Source organism: Dermacentor variabilis, chromosome 3 (genome assembly GCF_050947875.1).
Source record: "Dermacentor variabilis isolate Ectoservices chromosome 3, ASM5094787v1, whole genome shotgun sequence".
NCBI classification, from domain to species: Eukaryota; Metazoa; Arthropoda; class Arachnida; order Ixodida; family Ixodidae; genus Dermacentor; species Dermacentor variabilis.
Genome location: NC_134570.1, coordinates 175,706,983 through 175,724,557, shown reverse-complemented (window position 1 = coordinate 175,724,557; position 17,575 = coordinate 175,706,983). Strand labels below are relative to the sequence as shown.

General features: G+C 48.2%; 1 protein-coding gene across 1 annotated transcript in view; it reads right to left on the bottom strand.

Moving 5' to 3' along the window:
- Positions 1-17,575, bottom strand: part of LOC142574919 (uncharacterized) — a 57,417-nt gene that overhangs the window by 30,150 nt on the left and 9,692 nt on the right. Inside the window, exon 3 of the mRNA XM_075683912.1 lies at positions 15,861-16,011. Within this exon, the coding sequence (XP_075540027.1) occupies positions 15,861-16,011 (151 nt within the window). The remainder of the gene's footprint in view (positions 1-15,860; positions 16,012-17,575) is intronic.

Below are 17,575 nucleotides of genomic sequence, written 5' to 3'. Positions count from 1 at the left end.
AAAGACGACTTTGGCCACGGGGGGAGGGGGGGGAGTGAAGTATGATTCTAAAGATCATCTTTCCTCCATCTTGACAGTACTGCAGCTCTCTGAAGAGAGGTTGTAAATATTTAAGCATTCATACCTGTTCGCATGGTCATATATATATATTACCATCGGGTGACCGCGTTTATGCGCCCAACAAATGTTGTCGCTCAACGCAGGACGTGCCTGCACGTATCGGCAGTTTCTGAAATGTCATTGTTGGTACTAGCCACTGTCTGTGGCCACCGAATCTTGTGTAATCCGATTACACGTACCCGCGACGTCAATTGTGCAGTTCTTTCTGGAAGATACACGGCACCAGTGATTTCTCTGAAACTTTCCGCGACTCTCTTATATAAGCCGACGCGCCTTACCTGCTGATCAGATTTTAGACGATCGCCAACTGTTTACGCCGCTTTCGTTGTGCATTGAGTGTAGCCTGTTTTTGATGGAACAGGTTCGCCCAATAAAACGCCAGTTTTGCCATTCACAGATTTCCTACTGTGTTCTTGAGGGTCACTACAACCTGACAATGTAATACCACTGACGGTTGTCTGCTTAGGAGCAGCGTCAGTTGCACTTCCCTCCTCGGAAAGGCAGGACGTGTGTCCGCTGAGCTCCTGAACAGCACTTTGCAATGCGGCGAATGCGATTCAAATTATGGATCCGGGACATCCCCGTGGTACGAAGTAATGCTCACGCATTTCTCTCACATCTGCCACTAAATCACCATTGAATTTTTGCTCAACCACAAGTGCTCCAAAGCAACACCGAAGGTGCTAAGCCCCATGAAGAGCTGGGCAACGGATGTACATCATCATCATCATCATCATCATCATCATCATCATCATCATCATCGTCGTCGTCTTCGTCATCATCAGCCTGGTTACGCCCACTGCAAGGCAAAGGCTTCTCCCATACTTCTCCAACTACCCCGGTCATGTACATACTGTGCGCCATTTCAGTTAAAGCCAACGTAGCTTCGAGAGTGACGTGAAGTGAGCAGTAAAAAGGCGAAGTGTTCCTATCGACGTAGTCTGGCGACGCTCGAACAGCACAATCTTCTATGCATAACTCTCGTCGTTAGACTCCAGTATGAAACTGGTCGCACCCTGCGTGCAGTCTGCCAGTCATGCATAAAGTTGACGAAAAATATTTTAACCCAGAAGTGTGGAAGCAACTAGTCTATTGTGGAGAGTTTTTCTTGTGGAAAGTCCTTCGTGTTGAAGAGTGGAACCGTCGCAATTAGCCCAGAGAACGAACTACACGGACGCCGCGAGCGCCGCGAGCGTGACGTCAGGGCACGGACTCGCGCCTGTCGCCTGCTGCAGTTCGGGCGGTGTCCGGGCGCCTTGTGCAGTGTTTAATTTGTTCGCTATTGTTCCCTCTGCTTCTATACTTACGGCGGTCGTCTCAAATGCATTTTGCGACGTCTTCGTTCGAGAAAATTTATACAAAGCGCTAATTTCTAGACGACAATACAGTTCTCAAAGGCAACGGTACCGTGCCAGCCGAAGGAGCGCAGACCAGCGCATTTCGGGCTTTTCATACGCGGATCGACAACCGCAATAATTTAGCATATTAGAATCCAGTTATAGTACCATAGCTGCCCTGTTGCAACAAGTATGTCACAAACGCTGCCTATATATGACATCTACAACAGTTACCTTGATGTTAATCCGCTAAAACGGTTTTGCTCACGACGAGTGGTTCCTGGTAACAAAATTTTGCATGTCTTCACTGAAGCGCGCAGAAGTGACACGAGGACTTGACTAATACTTCAGTTAAGAATATACCAGCACCACTTGCTTCATTACTTACTTCTCAAAATTAGGCGACTCTTCACGTGTTTATTTTAAGTGGAGGTAATTTGATGTAAAGTTAATTGAGACGTACAGCTATTTGCAGGATACGAAAAGGAATGTACCAATATATAATCCCGCTTCCGTACTACACGTTCAGCTCACCTGAGCAATTAACTGTTATTTGTTGCTTGAGGAATATACATGACGAATCTGTTTGGCGAACTGACACAGTATGCTCGGCCCCAATGTTTTTGTGAAATATGCTTCTTGGACCGTATGGTTCAGGCCAGAAAAAAGGCGCAACGTCATCCATTAGTAGTATGGGACATACTGAATATATAATTGCCCGGTGGAGGGTCGAAAATCAAGAGAAATATGTAAGGCTTGTGGTATCTTCCTTATCAAGGTTTGCGAGGTTCTCTCTTATGTGTGGAGTGTGGACGCCTGGTTTCTCTGCTCCTTCGACTATGGCGCGTCCCGCCGCGCCCACGCGCCTGCGATGCTACAAATCGCCGCGTTCCTCGCAAGCTGACGCCAACCTTGTATGCCGTGAGCTTATTTTTTGCCGCTCCCGCACCTCTACAGCTCTGAAGCAGTTCGAACGCGGCTGCCCTTGCCGGGACGATAGCTTCCTTGGCATGTTTTCTACACCATGAACCAAGGACGCCAAGCAACCAGCTCTTCCGAGGCCCATGTTACAAACGGGCGTGCAAAGGGCCTTCGACCAATTCGCCGCTCTGTTTCGATGGAGCATTCATCTACCACAACGTCATTTTCCAACGAGCAGGAGACGCAATCGGTGACGGAGAACGCAGCCGCGCCTTCCTCGGCAACAACGAAGACGGCCGAGGGATACCGCCGGAGTGGCCGCCAATTCCATCGGCGCCAATTTTCCCTCTCAACAAGGAACTCCGACCCGGGAAAGGATGGAGGAAGATTCTGCCCTGAACATTTAAGACGACAAAACTGACGGCGACGCAGTTGCTGTTGGAAGACAGTCATACATAAACGACGCGTCCGCCAAATGAACGCCAAGACGCAACACTCCGAGAACATCTTCGGCATTCCGGACTGCTCTCAGCTCACCGTACGGAAGCGCAGACGGAATCAGAACCTGCCTCGACTCCCTTTGCACGATGAAAAGATAATTCTGCGGCCGCACGGAGGACTTTGTCTTGATAAGTGGACGCGCCAAGAACTCGCCAGTGCTCTATGGAGTGCAGCCGGCTTGACCACCGAGGATCGTCAGGTCATAATATTCTGACTGCGACCTCAACAGAAGTTGGCAGTCATCAGCACACCCTAGTCACATGTGGTCGACGCATTGTACAAGATGAGGGAGCTGAACCTTGGTCAGCGGGTCTATACCATCGCAACATATTTTGCGGCCCCACACAACTCGTGCAAAGGAATTGTTCCTGTTCTTTGGCCCGCTACGCCTTCTTCCAAGCTAGTGGATGGACCTTTTGGCTCCTGGAACTCAAATACTTCAAGCACGAATGATGAATCAGACCAACATTGCGTTGGTAACATTTTAAGGACTTAAAGTGCCTCGCTACGTGCGTTTCTATGGTGCAGAACTCCGCTGCTACCCCCATCGCACCCGCAAACTGGTTTGAAAGATATGTCACAAACTCGGCCATTGGGCTGATTACTGTCCTACGCCGCACGTGGTCATTTACGCGACGTGTGAGACTGACAGCCCCACCCTGTCGCATCCGTGAACCCCTCACTGCAGATCCTGTGACGGGACCCACCCTACAACGAATCAAAACTGCCCGCGGCCTGCTAGGCAGACACTGAACAAGGCTTGGGTTAGGACGGCTCTCGACAAGGAGCAGCGTGAATTCCAGCCCTCCAGCGACCCTACCACAACCAGAGATATGGCGGAGACCCGAACGTCACGCGCTCCAACGAAGGAGACCGGACAAGTACGGCCGGAGACGCGTTCGAGATTCCGTCGCAAGTTCTGGACCCGCCCCAAGTCTCAGTGCCGATCGTGCGAAGCATCGGTGCGCCTTCCGGAGAAGCGCCCTCCTTCCCCATCACCCAACAACCCTACAAGAAGGCCCTGCGGACCAACGCCCCAGCCAAGGTGACCCTGGCCCCTTGAGAGGTGCCGCGAACCCCGGAGAAGAAAACAGCAACGGAGAAAGAGAGAGAGAGAGAGAGAGCTCTTTATTAGAAAAACAGAGAATTTAGCCGGCGCGTATATAACCGCTGGCATGCTACTCTGTATAGGGATGGGGAATGGGATTAAAAGATTCCAGAAAAGACTGGGAGAAAAAGAGGATAAAAGTAAATATGAAATGTCCGAGTGGACCTGATACTAATATTTACAGGTGACATGGCGGGTAAATTTAGGCTGTTTTATAGGAGGTGTGCAATATTTAAAGCTTTCCTGTTAGACCAATTTCTGTCAGGTATTTGAACAATAAATCCAAAACCCGTCGCTGTTTTGAAGGGCCGCGCATTGGACCTAACATGCTCGGTAACGTTAACGGTTCCTGGCAAATCATGTCCATTTGGTAGTCAAAAAATTGTCTCTCGTAGCGGTACGCGGGGCATTCCTGTAATATGTGCTCAATTGTCTTTAAGTTGCGACAGTTATCACAGCATGGGTTAGTGGTAATTCCTATGCAGTACAGATAATTGTTCGTGTATGCCACGTTCAGTCGAAGACGATGGTACAATGTCTCTAAGTGTCGAGGAAGTGGTCGTGGAATTTTCGGTCTCATTTCTGGGTCAATGTAACGCAGGAAGTTATCTTGGTGAAGCGGCAGATTCAAGATTCGGTCTTTTTCCTGATAGGCATATTTTTTGCCATGTTTGAAGCGTCGGCTTTTGTAAAAAATGTTCTTTTGAACTTGCGGTATTGGAGTCCATTTCCTGCAGCTTCGTCCGCTCTTTCATTTCCCGAAATGCCGGCATGGCCAGGTATCCACTGGAGCTTTATGCAATGCCCAGCAATCTTAGCTCTGTGGTGAATATAAGCACTGTCAAATGCTGCTGGTTGATTATTGCAACGCTTCTGCATGTTCCACATACATTGTAGGGCTGCTTTTGAATATGTGAAAATCACCCATGTCTTTGGCGGCTGCTGTCGAAGTACATACACAAGGGCCTCCTTAATGCCATATAGCTCCGCTGTCGCTCGCTCAAGACGAAACGAGAATCGTTGCCCTGTAGAGGGAACAAAAAGTCCGCTTGATGAACGATGTGGAGTTGTAGAGCCATCTGTGAAAATGTGCGTTGCGGCTGCGTATTCTTTGTGCATATATTCCAAATCTATCTCATAAGTCGCTGCTTGAGGCATTTCCTTTTTCGCACGGATTCCAGGTATATATGGCACGATTTTCAGTGGGGACAGTGTCCATGGTGAAATGTTTCGCGGCATAATTTGTGACGCCTGAGCAGGAATGGAAATAGATATGCTGCCGACGGCGTGCCCAAAGCTAGATGTAGCACGGTTCTGGAAATATCCTTTAAAAAGTGAGCCTTCGTATGAATGACGGGGCGGAGGTGCATCCGAAGTGTCTCCTGCGAACATAGCACTTCCAGAGGCAGGCCTCCAGCTTCTGCTACAGTTCCTGAGCGGGACGACCCCTTCGGAAGGCCAAGACATACGCGAAGGCAGTTGCTTCGTGCTACCTCGAGTTTTCTCTTGCTTGTGGGAGATATCTTGTGCAGGATCGGGAGGTAATATCGTAGTGTTCCGTCAATGTAGGCCTTATGGAGGAGCACCATTGATCGACAGTTGCTGCCCCACTGTGATCCGGCAAAAAATCGGAATACGTGCGACGCCGAGGAAATCTTCTCACTCAGTTTTTTCACTTGGGGCGACCATGTGAGGTCCCTATCGATCGTAACTCCAAGAAACCTTTGCGTCTTGACGTATGGAAGGGCACGACCACCCGACAATAATGGGTATTTTTCCATACACCTCCGCGTGAAAGCCATGGCACCGCATTTGTCGGGGGACAGTTTCAGACCCCTTGGATTTATGTAGGCCGATATATTTGCTAGCGCTCTCTGGAGGCGTTGTTGGGTGGTACTGCGGGAACGCACCGCACTCCAAATGCAGATTTCGTCCGCATACAGTGTGATTTTGACCCCAGAATGCAGGTTTCTTTTCAGATGGATGAGGACTAAATTAAATAATACCGGGCTTAACACATATCCTTGTGGCACTCCCTTCTCGACGGCATAAAGCGCCATGGGGCCATCCGGGGTACACATGAAAAGTTGGCGTCCTTGGAGATAGTCTTCAATCCATACGTAAAGCCGTCCTCCAAGACCAAGGGTTTCCAAAGCGTCAAGTATTGCTTTATAATAGACCGAATCATATGCTGCCTTAATGTCCAAAAATAATGCAGTAGGTATGTTTCCAGAGACCATTTCCTCTTCAATTGATGAGACCAAGGCGATGACATTATCAATTGCGGACCTATTTTGCCGGAAGCCATTCGTTTCCTCCGGGTAAACTTTTGCACTTTCCAGGAACCAATTTATTCGTTTGTAGGTCATTTTTTTCGAATAGCTTCCCTACGCAGCTAAGCAGAGATATGGGTCTGAAGGAGGCGTAATTTGTTGGCTGCTTCGCTGGCTTCAATATAGGAATGACTTTCGCAAGCTTCCATTGCGTAGGAACCTCCCCAGTTATCCATGAGGCGTTGTAGTACTCCAGAAGGCGTAGGCGAGATGTGTGGCATAGATTTGCGAGCGCTTCACAACTCACGCCGGCATGGCCAGGTGATGATCGCTTGTTTACGTCACCGATTGCTTCCGTGAGCTCTTCGATGGTGAATGGTAATTCTAAGTCAGGAAGGGTAGCTCGAGGTGGACTAGGCTGACGACTTGCAATTTGCCGCAAAGGTTGTGTCCCGTTGGAAAGGAGCCTGCAGTACTGCTCTGCCACCTCTTTCAGGGATGCGCGCTCATGTAATGACAGGGCGATAAAAGGATAAAGCTGTTGCGGCTCTTTGCGAATGCCTCTGACGACTCGCCAGATTTTGCTCAGCGCTTGTCGTATGCCCAGTGTCCCACAAAAGTCCCTCCTCCTTTTTCAGTCCAGTTTGGTGAGGTAACGTCGTATATGTCTTTGTGCCCGTCGACAAGTTCTCAGGTCTTCGATATTCTTAGTACGTAGAGCCTTCCTTTCGGCACGCCTTCGAATGGCACATAACCTTTCCAATTCCTCGTCGTTTGTTAGTACATTACAATGCTTAGTGGCAGAGCGCGTACTTTGTTTGAGGCAATGAGCTATTGTCGGTATTTCCGGGGGGGGGGGGGGTGAAGCCCCATAAGCCCCTCCCCGAAATTTTTTCGTGCTGTCCATGGACCGTCGACCAAAGTAACCCCCAGCGCCAGAAATAATTCTTAATTTTGTCTAGAATGCCTTTTTCATGCTCGAAATGACATCTCGCCGCGAACATTGTGAACTCGGGCTGGATTTCGCGGCAGCACCCGTGCACCGGGAGTCACATAACGCAAGCAGCCCCATCCGAGCAAAAAGATTCAAGAGCGTTTTGGATGGCGAACGGGCTCGCCGCGGAATCGCGCGGAGGCCGCGGAATCTACGGAGCGCGTGGATGTCAATTCCGAAACTTTATGGGTATATTGTTCTCATAAGCTTTTGAAGTGAAAAGTGCATTGACATTTCCAAAGTTGTGCTTTAGATATTCAATTGCGGAGGTTTGTGGGTTTGATGTTGTTGTAAACATTTGACACCAACTGCGCATTGACTTTTCTAAAGTCTTAGATCGGAACATACAACAAGACAAGTCAAATCAACACATTATCAGGCAACTTGACAAAGCACGCAACGAGGTCCGATGAGATGAAGCGTTGTGGTGGTTCATTTGTGCCGTCATGTCGCATAAAAAATATCAACATTTTCTTGTACCTATGCCAAAGCATCATTGTCAAGACACTGAAGCCAGCCAGGGTAACTACGGTCTTGTCGATTTTTTTTCTAGTTTGACTTTTATTCGTGAGGACCCCACATTGAGCCTCTTGAGTTTTTTCATTCGCGCTACCCTGTACCCGCGGGATGCAAGAGCCAGCAAGAGCGCATGCGTTTTTCTCGTGTTGCCCCGACCACCACGGGGGGCACTGTGGTGCGCGTTTGGCTTTCTCTGGCTGAGTGGATTTTCGCCTGGCAGAGTTTTGGACACCTTCTGGCTAGCAGACGAGAAAAAGAAGCAATGGTCACTCAGCGCCATCTCTGTGAGGACTCGATGGATTGCACCGCGTTCGCTTGAGTGCAGCCTCTCCGCAAAGTCTTGTCTCGCCGGTGTCGGATACCGAGCACTACGCGTATGGTTCTCAGTGGACCAAGCGTCTCCCGTTTTCTTCTATATTCATTCGGTAGCCACATTAGATGCCCAAAGTAGGCATTGGATATTGGCCAGCTTACTCTGCTTTGCATTTTTTTTTTCATTTCGGTGCCCCCGCCCACCAACAGGAAAAAAATACATTATTGCGGAGCAGCAAATTGTCGCATGGTGAAAGTTCGATTTTGTTACTTTTTTGCGGAAAGTAATCGGCCACGGGACGCTTTATTTGCCGGATACTCTTACTATATTATTATAATAGTAACTATATGAACACTTCAGGTGGATTCCTGCTGTCGCCGTCACTCTCATGTTTCGTATGATAACTTCGTGACCGCGCGCCGCATGCTGTATATGCGAATGAAAGCATAGGGGAGGGGGGAATGGGTGAGCCCACGATGGTGGCTCAGTCGTGTGTGCACATAGGAGAAAAGCGGGGACCAAGCGTGTCTTCCGTCGCGCGCGATACATTGGGGGGAGTCGATGGAAGGGCGGCGGGATCTAGAATTCTGTAAATCAGTGATTGCGCAACATGTTTATTTGCCTTGTTTGACGCATTATATACAGTGACTTATTCTTAGATAGGTAGATTTATTGGAGACTTACATGTATACTTAAATATCTTGTTGCGAGGTTTTCTGTATACGTGCAGTGAAGTTTCCAGTGGCAATTTTTTTGCCCTTTATCAAACATTTGTATATTCCATTGTATCTTCAGACTTCTAGTTAAAGAGGGCGGGTCAAATGAAAGTGAGCCTACCCATATCGCGCAATAATGGTTCGGTTCATTATATTCGAGGCATGCACGTAGCACACAGGCATCACTCATTTACAAAAGTGACACGCAGGTGTGATGGTAAATGTTCTTCAATGTTTTCATGTACTAGGTTGAACATGGTTGCGTGATGTAATGGACTCTTCAGAAGTTGAGCAGCGTGGTGCCGTGAGATTTTTGACAGCTGGAGGTGTTTCCCCAAAAAGAAATTAGTCGCCGTATGGAAGCCGCGTACGTTGAACATTGCATTACATTGGCCACTGTGAAGCGTTGGAGTAAACGGTTGAAAGAAGGACGTGCAAGTTGCAAAGAGGATCCAAGACCGGGCCAAAGCCATCGTGCAATCACCCCCAAGAAAACTGCAAAGGCTGATGAGACAAGAACGGAGGATAAGCAACTGGCAGAGCATATGAACATCAGTCACGGTTCGGTTCACGCCATAATTCATGATATCTCGGTTGCGCTCTTGTGCGTGCAATGGATAGATAAGATTTTTAACCACCGCCAGAAGACGGAGCGGTTCTGCGCTGTCTTGACTCATATCATCCGGTATCACAATGAAAGTGACGACTTTTTGTCTGCAACTGTGATCGGGGACGAACCATGGTGCCACTACTACGACCCTGAAACACGACAGCAAAGCTTACAGTGGAAACATTCGAGTTCACCGCCCGCAAAGAAAGCAAAGGCCACCGGTTCCGGCGGAAAGGTGTTTTTGGCTTTTTTTTTCTCGATCGTCAGTGGCCATTAGTGATAGAATTTGCTAAACCCACAGAGACTATCAATCGTTTCCAATATTGTGAAACGCCGGATCAGCTGCGTGTCGCAATCAAGAACAAACGACGTGGAAAATTGACGAATGGGGTCATCTTGTTCCACGACATGGCTATGGTGTTGGGCTGCTGAGCACGAGGTCGCGGCATTGAATCCCAGCCACGGCGGCCGCATTTTGATGGGCGAAATGCGGAAACACCCGTGTACTTAGATTTAGGTGCACGTTAAAGAACCACGGGTGGTCGAAATTTCCGGAGTCCTCCACTACGGCATGCCTCATAATCGGAAAGTGGTTTTGGCACGTAAAACCCCATAATTTATTTTTTAATTGTTCCACGACAGTGCCCGTCCCCACGTCGCTGATGCGGTTAATACAAAACTGGCAAAGTTTTGTATTAACAGATTCGTGTCGGACGATTACGTGAAAAGATTCAGTTGCAGGCTTTTTGAAGCAGCAACTCAGGAGTTTTATGAGAGCGCAATCACGCGACTCGTTAGTCAATGGGAGAAATGTCTAAATGTTGATGGAGACTACTTTTAAACAAAGTGCCTCATTTGTCATATATGCGCATTGACTCACTTTCATTTAACCCGCCCTCGTATATTTTGCAGAACGGCTTTATATACGTGCTCTCTGTGGGACAATAATTTTGGGGCAATTACTCACGATACACGACCAGTGACAGCTGCTCCTGCATAATACATTGGAATAAATGACAGCGTCATTGAGGTTTTTCCCTGGCTGGTAGATATGTACAAAAATGTAAAGAAGGTTCTTGATTGATAAAGTTTCATTAACATATTTGTCCTCAACATGTTCACTTCATGGCTTTAACATTTTTTCATATCAGTGGCATGCGCTGCTTTGCTGGTTTCAAACTGATATAGTTCTAAAGTTCGTATGATATTTTCTTTACTTATTAAATAGACAAAAACAAGGAAGCATTGATAGTTATTTCGGGTACAAGTTTTGGCACATACGAGCATATCTTCTAATGAAAAAATACATATTTTACTTGTTTTGAGAGTGCGTAGCGTTCAATAATTCGTTTGCAGCTTCTTTGGCAATGGCAATGCAGTTATTATTCATGTATTAGATCCCTCGACAAATTGTTTAAGAAGAAGCTCTGGCTCGGGCCCAACTCCGACACGGCCTATTCAAATACACGTAAAACGCAGAAATGCTTTTCTGAGATAACCACTAGATCGCTTTTAATGAAATTTGTTGCATTTGAGAGCGAGAGATGAGTTTTAGTATCTGTTGGAAGCGGAATTTTGGTTTAGGGCCTGAATTTTGTTACGTATATTTTGAAAAATTCGAAAGTGCGAAAAAAATAGAAGCACGACGTTCACAAACTAATAGCTCTGCATCAAGAACAGATATTGCGGTTCTGTAAACGACATCTATTATAAGCGTCAAACCGGACAAATTTGGTATGTCAATTTGTATCTTACGTAACTTGGTTACGTGGTGTACAAAGGTTCTGCAATAGCAGTATTTCCATAATACTAAATTTCTTTAGATTCATGTGTGACATATCAGCTTCGTCCGCTGTAGATGTACTATAAGATGCGATTCATAGACTTGTGATATTATCTTTCATTGTTGAGTTACAGAGTATTAAACGCGATAGCTTCGTTTCCTGAAAATTTGCGATTTTTGGCAATTTTTAAAAAAGAATTGACAACATAAATGAGAACTTCGAAACTAGAAATCAGTAGAATTCAAGGCTTTCTTTTTTACTGCAACAAACCTCATCGAATTTGGTGCCGTGGGTGCCGATAAAAAAAGAATACATTTTCTACATGAATTTGCATAGGAGCACCCGAGCCCCTCCCTCCCCCCCGCCCCCCTGAACAAAATTTCTGGCTACGCCACTGCGTATAACGAATTGGGCGAAATTCAGAGAACGCCGCCAGGACCCACCTGAGGGCCAGGGGTACGAAAGCTGGCTTGACTCTCTCACACAAGATCTAAAGGTCACTACGTGCACGCTGAGTACCACAACTGGGACACCAGACATAGACCCGCATTTACGTCACCTTTCGGACGGCCGCAGAGGGTTGACACCGCGTTGGAAACGACAACGTCTCAACTGCAAACTTAGGAAACCTATAGATCAAATTACACGGATATCCCAGGAGTACGCAGAGACCCTTACGAGGAATATCTGGCGAGGGTTTGGCGACCACCTGCCAGGCACATTGAGCACAGCAAAAATGTGGTCGCTTCTTCGCTCACTCACAGACCCCACCACAACAAAAGGAAAAACATTTCAGCAGCTGCACATCCTAATGCACGAGTACAGGGACGATGTCTCGACACTTGTCACGAAGCTAGAGAAGCATTTCATACCTACAGGCTCGTCGCCGCAGTAGCCTGACTATCCTTATGTAGGCGAGGCCAACGAATTGCTTGATGCAGACATCAGATCTGACGAGGTGCGGGTGGTCTTACAAGACATACGCTTTAACACGGCACCGAGAGCCGATCACATCAGATTCGCCACCCTTCGTAACCTCAGTGACACAGATATTAACCGCTTTACCCACATCTTCAATGACTGCTGGCTCAAGGGCACGCTTCAAGCATGGCGACAGGCCGACATTGCACTAATCTACAAACCGGGAAAACCTGTAAAGGTTGAACACCTATGGCCCATCTCCATAGCATCCTGCGTTGGCGAGCTCGTGGAGCATGTACTCTTGCGGCGTCTACAGCCCTTCCTCGAAAAAAATCACTTTTCTCACTCTCAATTCTGAGATAGAGCTCATCTGCCTGCCAAAGATATGCTTTTAGAATTGCGGGAGGAAGTTATAGGACCTACGTCGTGCGCCCAAACGAGAGCACTTACCCCCTTAGACCTAAAATGGGCATTCGATAATGTTGAACATGACCTCATCCTTCGCAATGTTGCAAATTTGCACTGCGGAAGTCATATCCATAACTATGTCCGCGCATTTCTTTGAGATCGCACAGCCACCGAAGGAATGGGACCGCATGGATCCAGTACGATTAGCCTTGTAGGACGTGGGACAGTTCTTTCCCCTACTATATTCAATATCGCGCTCGCGGGACTTCCCCGGCTACTCGACCAGATCCCTGATGTCGTCCGCGCTATTTATGCGTACAACATTACTATATGGTCGAGACGGGGTTCCGACGAGGTCATCCAGCACCGACTGCAGCATGAAGTCAACACAGTATCCTAGTACGCGAGAAAATGCGGTTTAAGATGTGCTCCGCATAAGTCGGAGCTCATAATCATTCGCCCCCGCAGCCGTTCCTCTACTACACCTATCACTGTGAACGTGGATGGCATACCCATACCCCAGGTTAATCATGCTCCCATTCTCGGCCTACACGTCCAAGCGGATGGCAGGTCTAACTATACTGTTGCCCTTCTATCCAGACAGATTGAGCAAATTCTGGCCATGATCAGGAGGGTCTCCAACAGGGGCTCGGGCCTTCGAGGAGAGGACCTGCTGCGTTTGGTGGAGGCATGCGTGATCAGCCGGCTTACGCACGATCTCCCATTTCAGCGGTTAACCCAAGCGCAACAACTTCGCATAGACGCAATGATCCTCAAAGCGGCGAAGCTTGCCCATGGCCTCCCTAACTATACTTCCACACGCCGGCTTCTTAACATGGGAACACATAACACACTAGGCGAACTGCTGGAGACACATTGGGTCAGCCATTGCCAGCGCCTCCTACTCACCCCCACTGGCCGCCATCTCCTCGCACGGCTAGGATACTCTGTGCCACCCCTTGAAACTGAAACGCGTCCAACGACCTTGTCGTCCGCAATACGCCAAGCACTAAGTTTTCGTCCATTGCCACGTAATATGCATCCCGAGCATGACAAAGGACGGCACAAAGCCTGTGGACGATACCTTGGCCACATGCTTGGGAACAACCCTGAAACACATGCTTTATGCACGGACACATCAGGTACTCAAGAGGGCTATACCTCGGCAGTTTTGCATGGCACCGAATCCCTGAGAGATTCTGCTGCAATGTGCGGAAGAAATGCCGCTTACGGTGAAATTCTCGGCGTTGCTCTTGCGATTCGATACGCCATCCGTGTTCCTGAGGAAGTGTATATACTGACGGACTCGCAACAGGCATGCCGGACGTTCCTAGCAGGATATGGCATCCCGAGAGCGGCGCACCAAATTCTCAAAAAGATCCTGCAAAATGCACGAACCACACCTCCCCACATCTACTTACTCTGCTGGACCCCGGGTCATACCGCGCTGCCGGGTAACTAACGCACACATGCGGTTGCTCGAGAAATTTCCCTCCGGGCGGCTCGGCATGGTGAGGCGAGTACTTCAGGGTGGGGGATCCCTTGCTCCGTTACACAGACATCCTCCGTCATTATACACACATTCATCGCACCCACGGCGCACCAAACCCGTCCTTCTCGCGCGAGGAAGCAGTGGCACTACGCCAGTTACAAACCGCGACTTTTCCAAAGCTTGCCTCTCTCAATAAATTCTACGCCCACTGTTATGCAGACCATTGCCCTGGCTGTGGCAGCTCGCCCACAGTCTTCCACATCACGATTGAGTGCACTGCAAACCTCTTTCCTCCCTTGTCAACTCTCCTTCACTTCCTACGCAACAAAGAGCTGTGGGACGATCCCCTCTGCGACGGACCTTCCGAAGTCCTCCGAGCTATGATACAACGGGCTCGAATCATCGCCGAAATCACCCTAGGGACCCTGGACTGAGGGTCTCTGCCACGCTCCTCTCTCCGTTCAAATATATTAATAATATAGATGTTTTACTCTTACTCTCTCTCTCTCGCTCTCTCTCATGCACTGACGAAGCGAATAATTTTCCGTTTGGATAAGTAAACAACGTTGGATCGAGACATGGTAAGGCAGAACATGCTTGAATTTTCCTTTTCTAGGCACGCAAAGCTGCCCTGTAATACCTCGAGTATACCTTAGGCATTGGAATTGCCGCTGTAAAAAACTACTTCATGGTTTCAATTCAAAGTTGTAGTGAACTGATGACTTTCGCGGACAATGCGTGCCTCGCCATAACGACGGTAGGTTATTAGCGTTCCGTCAGGGCTGTGCCAAATTGGCGATAAAGGCTACTAAACATTTCATCGCTTGCAATTGATTTGCTCTCGATCTTAACCACGAAACTTTTCTTTCAAGTGATGGCTACTATGGTATTTGTGAATTAACTTTGTAAGTACTCTACATGAAGCGCCATCGTGTTAGCAGCCATGAGAAATTCGTTTTATCGGGACCTGTTTCTGGGAGCGGTGAAAGTAGCAGCGAACTTTTTTATACGAAATACGCGCCTAGCTTTTTCTTTTACTAATTATTGAAGTGGGCCATATTTGACCAGAACAACTCACCAGAGTAATAACAATCATGATGACAGCTTCGATGGGCAAAGTCTTTCTAACACGGATAACATGTTGACACCAAATACCAAGATTTTTCTTCCATGTAAAATGCGATGTCAGTAATAGCTAAGTACTAAGGGAATGTTAAGTGTTTAGCGAAGCATCATACACAACTTCGGATGTTGAATTTGCGGACGTTATTTTACGCAAGATATATGGACAGACATGGTGCATATATGTATTGCAAAACCAGTAGACCCTTTCAACGCTACATAGATTGCGATATCAAAGCTGCAAATTTTTTCGACTCACGAGCTTTTTAAGGAACTGTGATTCAGCAATAGCAGCAGAAATAAGCCGACATATCCTTCAATAAGAACGGTTAGAGCTACCCATACCCCAGGCATACAAGAAGGGAACGAGCGCGCGTGGCACCCGAGCGAGCCGGAGCGAGCGGCGTCCTTGCCGTGACGTCACCCGCGACAGGGCGCAACTCCAAGTTCCCTCTGCTAATAGGCGAGCTATAAACATCAAGTTGCCCTTAGCATGTGCTTTTCGAAGCTTGCGTGATTCGTCGTTAGCTTCCTTCGAGTCCCCGTGAATTTAACCTGCAGACCAATGAGAACCGACACTCGGGGAAAGATTGAAATGGCTGCAATTAGCGGGGTACCTGTATATCCCACAGAATTTTCCACCCAGTAGTATATCGCTTAGTTGACAGCTGGCTGATTCTTTCAGGCTGATACTTACAGGGCCTTCTCTTGAACGACTTACCTTATTTACATATACTTTCCTCCCCTGTGACATGTCCTTCATCACCTTCTTGCAGTAATATCCCTCACGCACTGTTTTACCTGGAATTTTGTTTCTTCCTTTCATGTAGTTCTTATGGGTCTGAAGGTTTATACAGCTTCGCTGAAGAGTCCTGAACAGGAAGAAAGTACATAGGTTGTCTTTATGCTCTAATTGCCTTTTTCGTTGATGTGCAGGCCAACTACAATAGAGGGTATGATAACTCAGGGCGTATCCCTGCAAGGCACAGCGTTGCGTGTTTGCTAGGTGTACCACACCGCACGCCAACTAAAGTTGCTTTTGCGGAAGCAGGCGTCTACGCTATCGACGTATACCGCTCATTTGAACCTATTGGTGCATAACTGAGATTCATCAGCCATCACGAACATGAGCCTTCGACGGCAACGCACGACCCACGCCGAAGTATTCACTTTTAAACTAGCTATCGTGCGGTAAGACCAATTCCTAGGTGCAAGTTTCGCGCTGGCTAACGCTTAAGGCACATCAGCATGGCGTTTCTAAAGACCACCAGGGCGCTGTTTCGTTCCAAGTCTCAGAAGGCGCAGCGCGACTGGGACGGAGACAGAGAAACACAAACCTTTGTCTCCGTCCCAGTCGCGCGGCGCCTTTTGAATAGGCATGAACCAACTCGCCCAAATCAGTTTTACTACAATCATGTAGTCTGAAGCAACTGGCGCTGTCACAAAATACCTCTGATGCACATCCTCTACAGAACGTGTTTACACTGATTTATCGACGTTCACAGTGGCATCCGGAGCTGTTTTCGTTGTCCCAGTGTTGCTGATTTGTCTAAACTTCGGACTCCACCACAAGCCGACGGCCTCGGCTGCGGAGGTTGCTGTCATTCGTGAAGCAGTTCGTTATGTTACATCTATCGGTAACGGCATCTAGCTTGGACTGTCTTCAGTTACGCTAAAGAGCGCTACAGATGGTGGTCTATCCGCTTAGAGAAGGACCTTAGATGACGCAAACCCGCTACACAGATTGAGACACTCAAGCGCTGAACCGGAAATTGCCGTGCTGGATAATACAGGGTGATTGTATTGTTACGAGGCGGAGACAAGCACATTGCTGTTTATGCAAGGCGAATGCACCAGCTGAGACTAGAACATGGCGGCTGAAGCGCTCCAGCAAAAACAACAGTTTGCCATCGCCTCTTATTTGCACGTCCTGTTCTGCATCGCGACACTGCGCTGCTCGGGTTGGAGTGCCGACCCGGTGCAAGCGATTATGGCCCGGCGAAGACACGCACGTAGGACTTTAAACGGGAGACATGAACAACATCGGTTCTCGCCTGTGCGAATGACGGGCCTGGCTCTACTCGTACGTCACATCCGTCACATCTCGTACGTCACATCCGAAAGCTGCCGCAGGATTCGGTAGGAGCCTGAACATCGCGACAGAAGCTTTTCCGATAGGCCCCCACGACGAGATAGTGACCACAGGAGCAGAAGGAAGCCATGTAAATACTGCGCATCCCTATGCTGCGTATCGTAACTGGACATCTGGGAAGCCTGGGAATCAGTGACGCGAGGGTGGGCAATCTGACGGGCCTGTGTTGCCATAGAAATCGCATCGCGGGCATAGGTGGTGGGCGATTGAGTGGCTTGTGGAAGTTCAGTGTGCAGGGGTAAAACAGGATCAGCGCCAAACAGTAGATAACACGGAGAGTAACC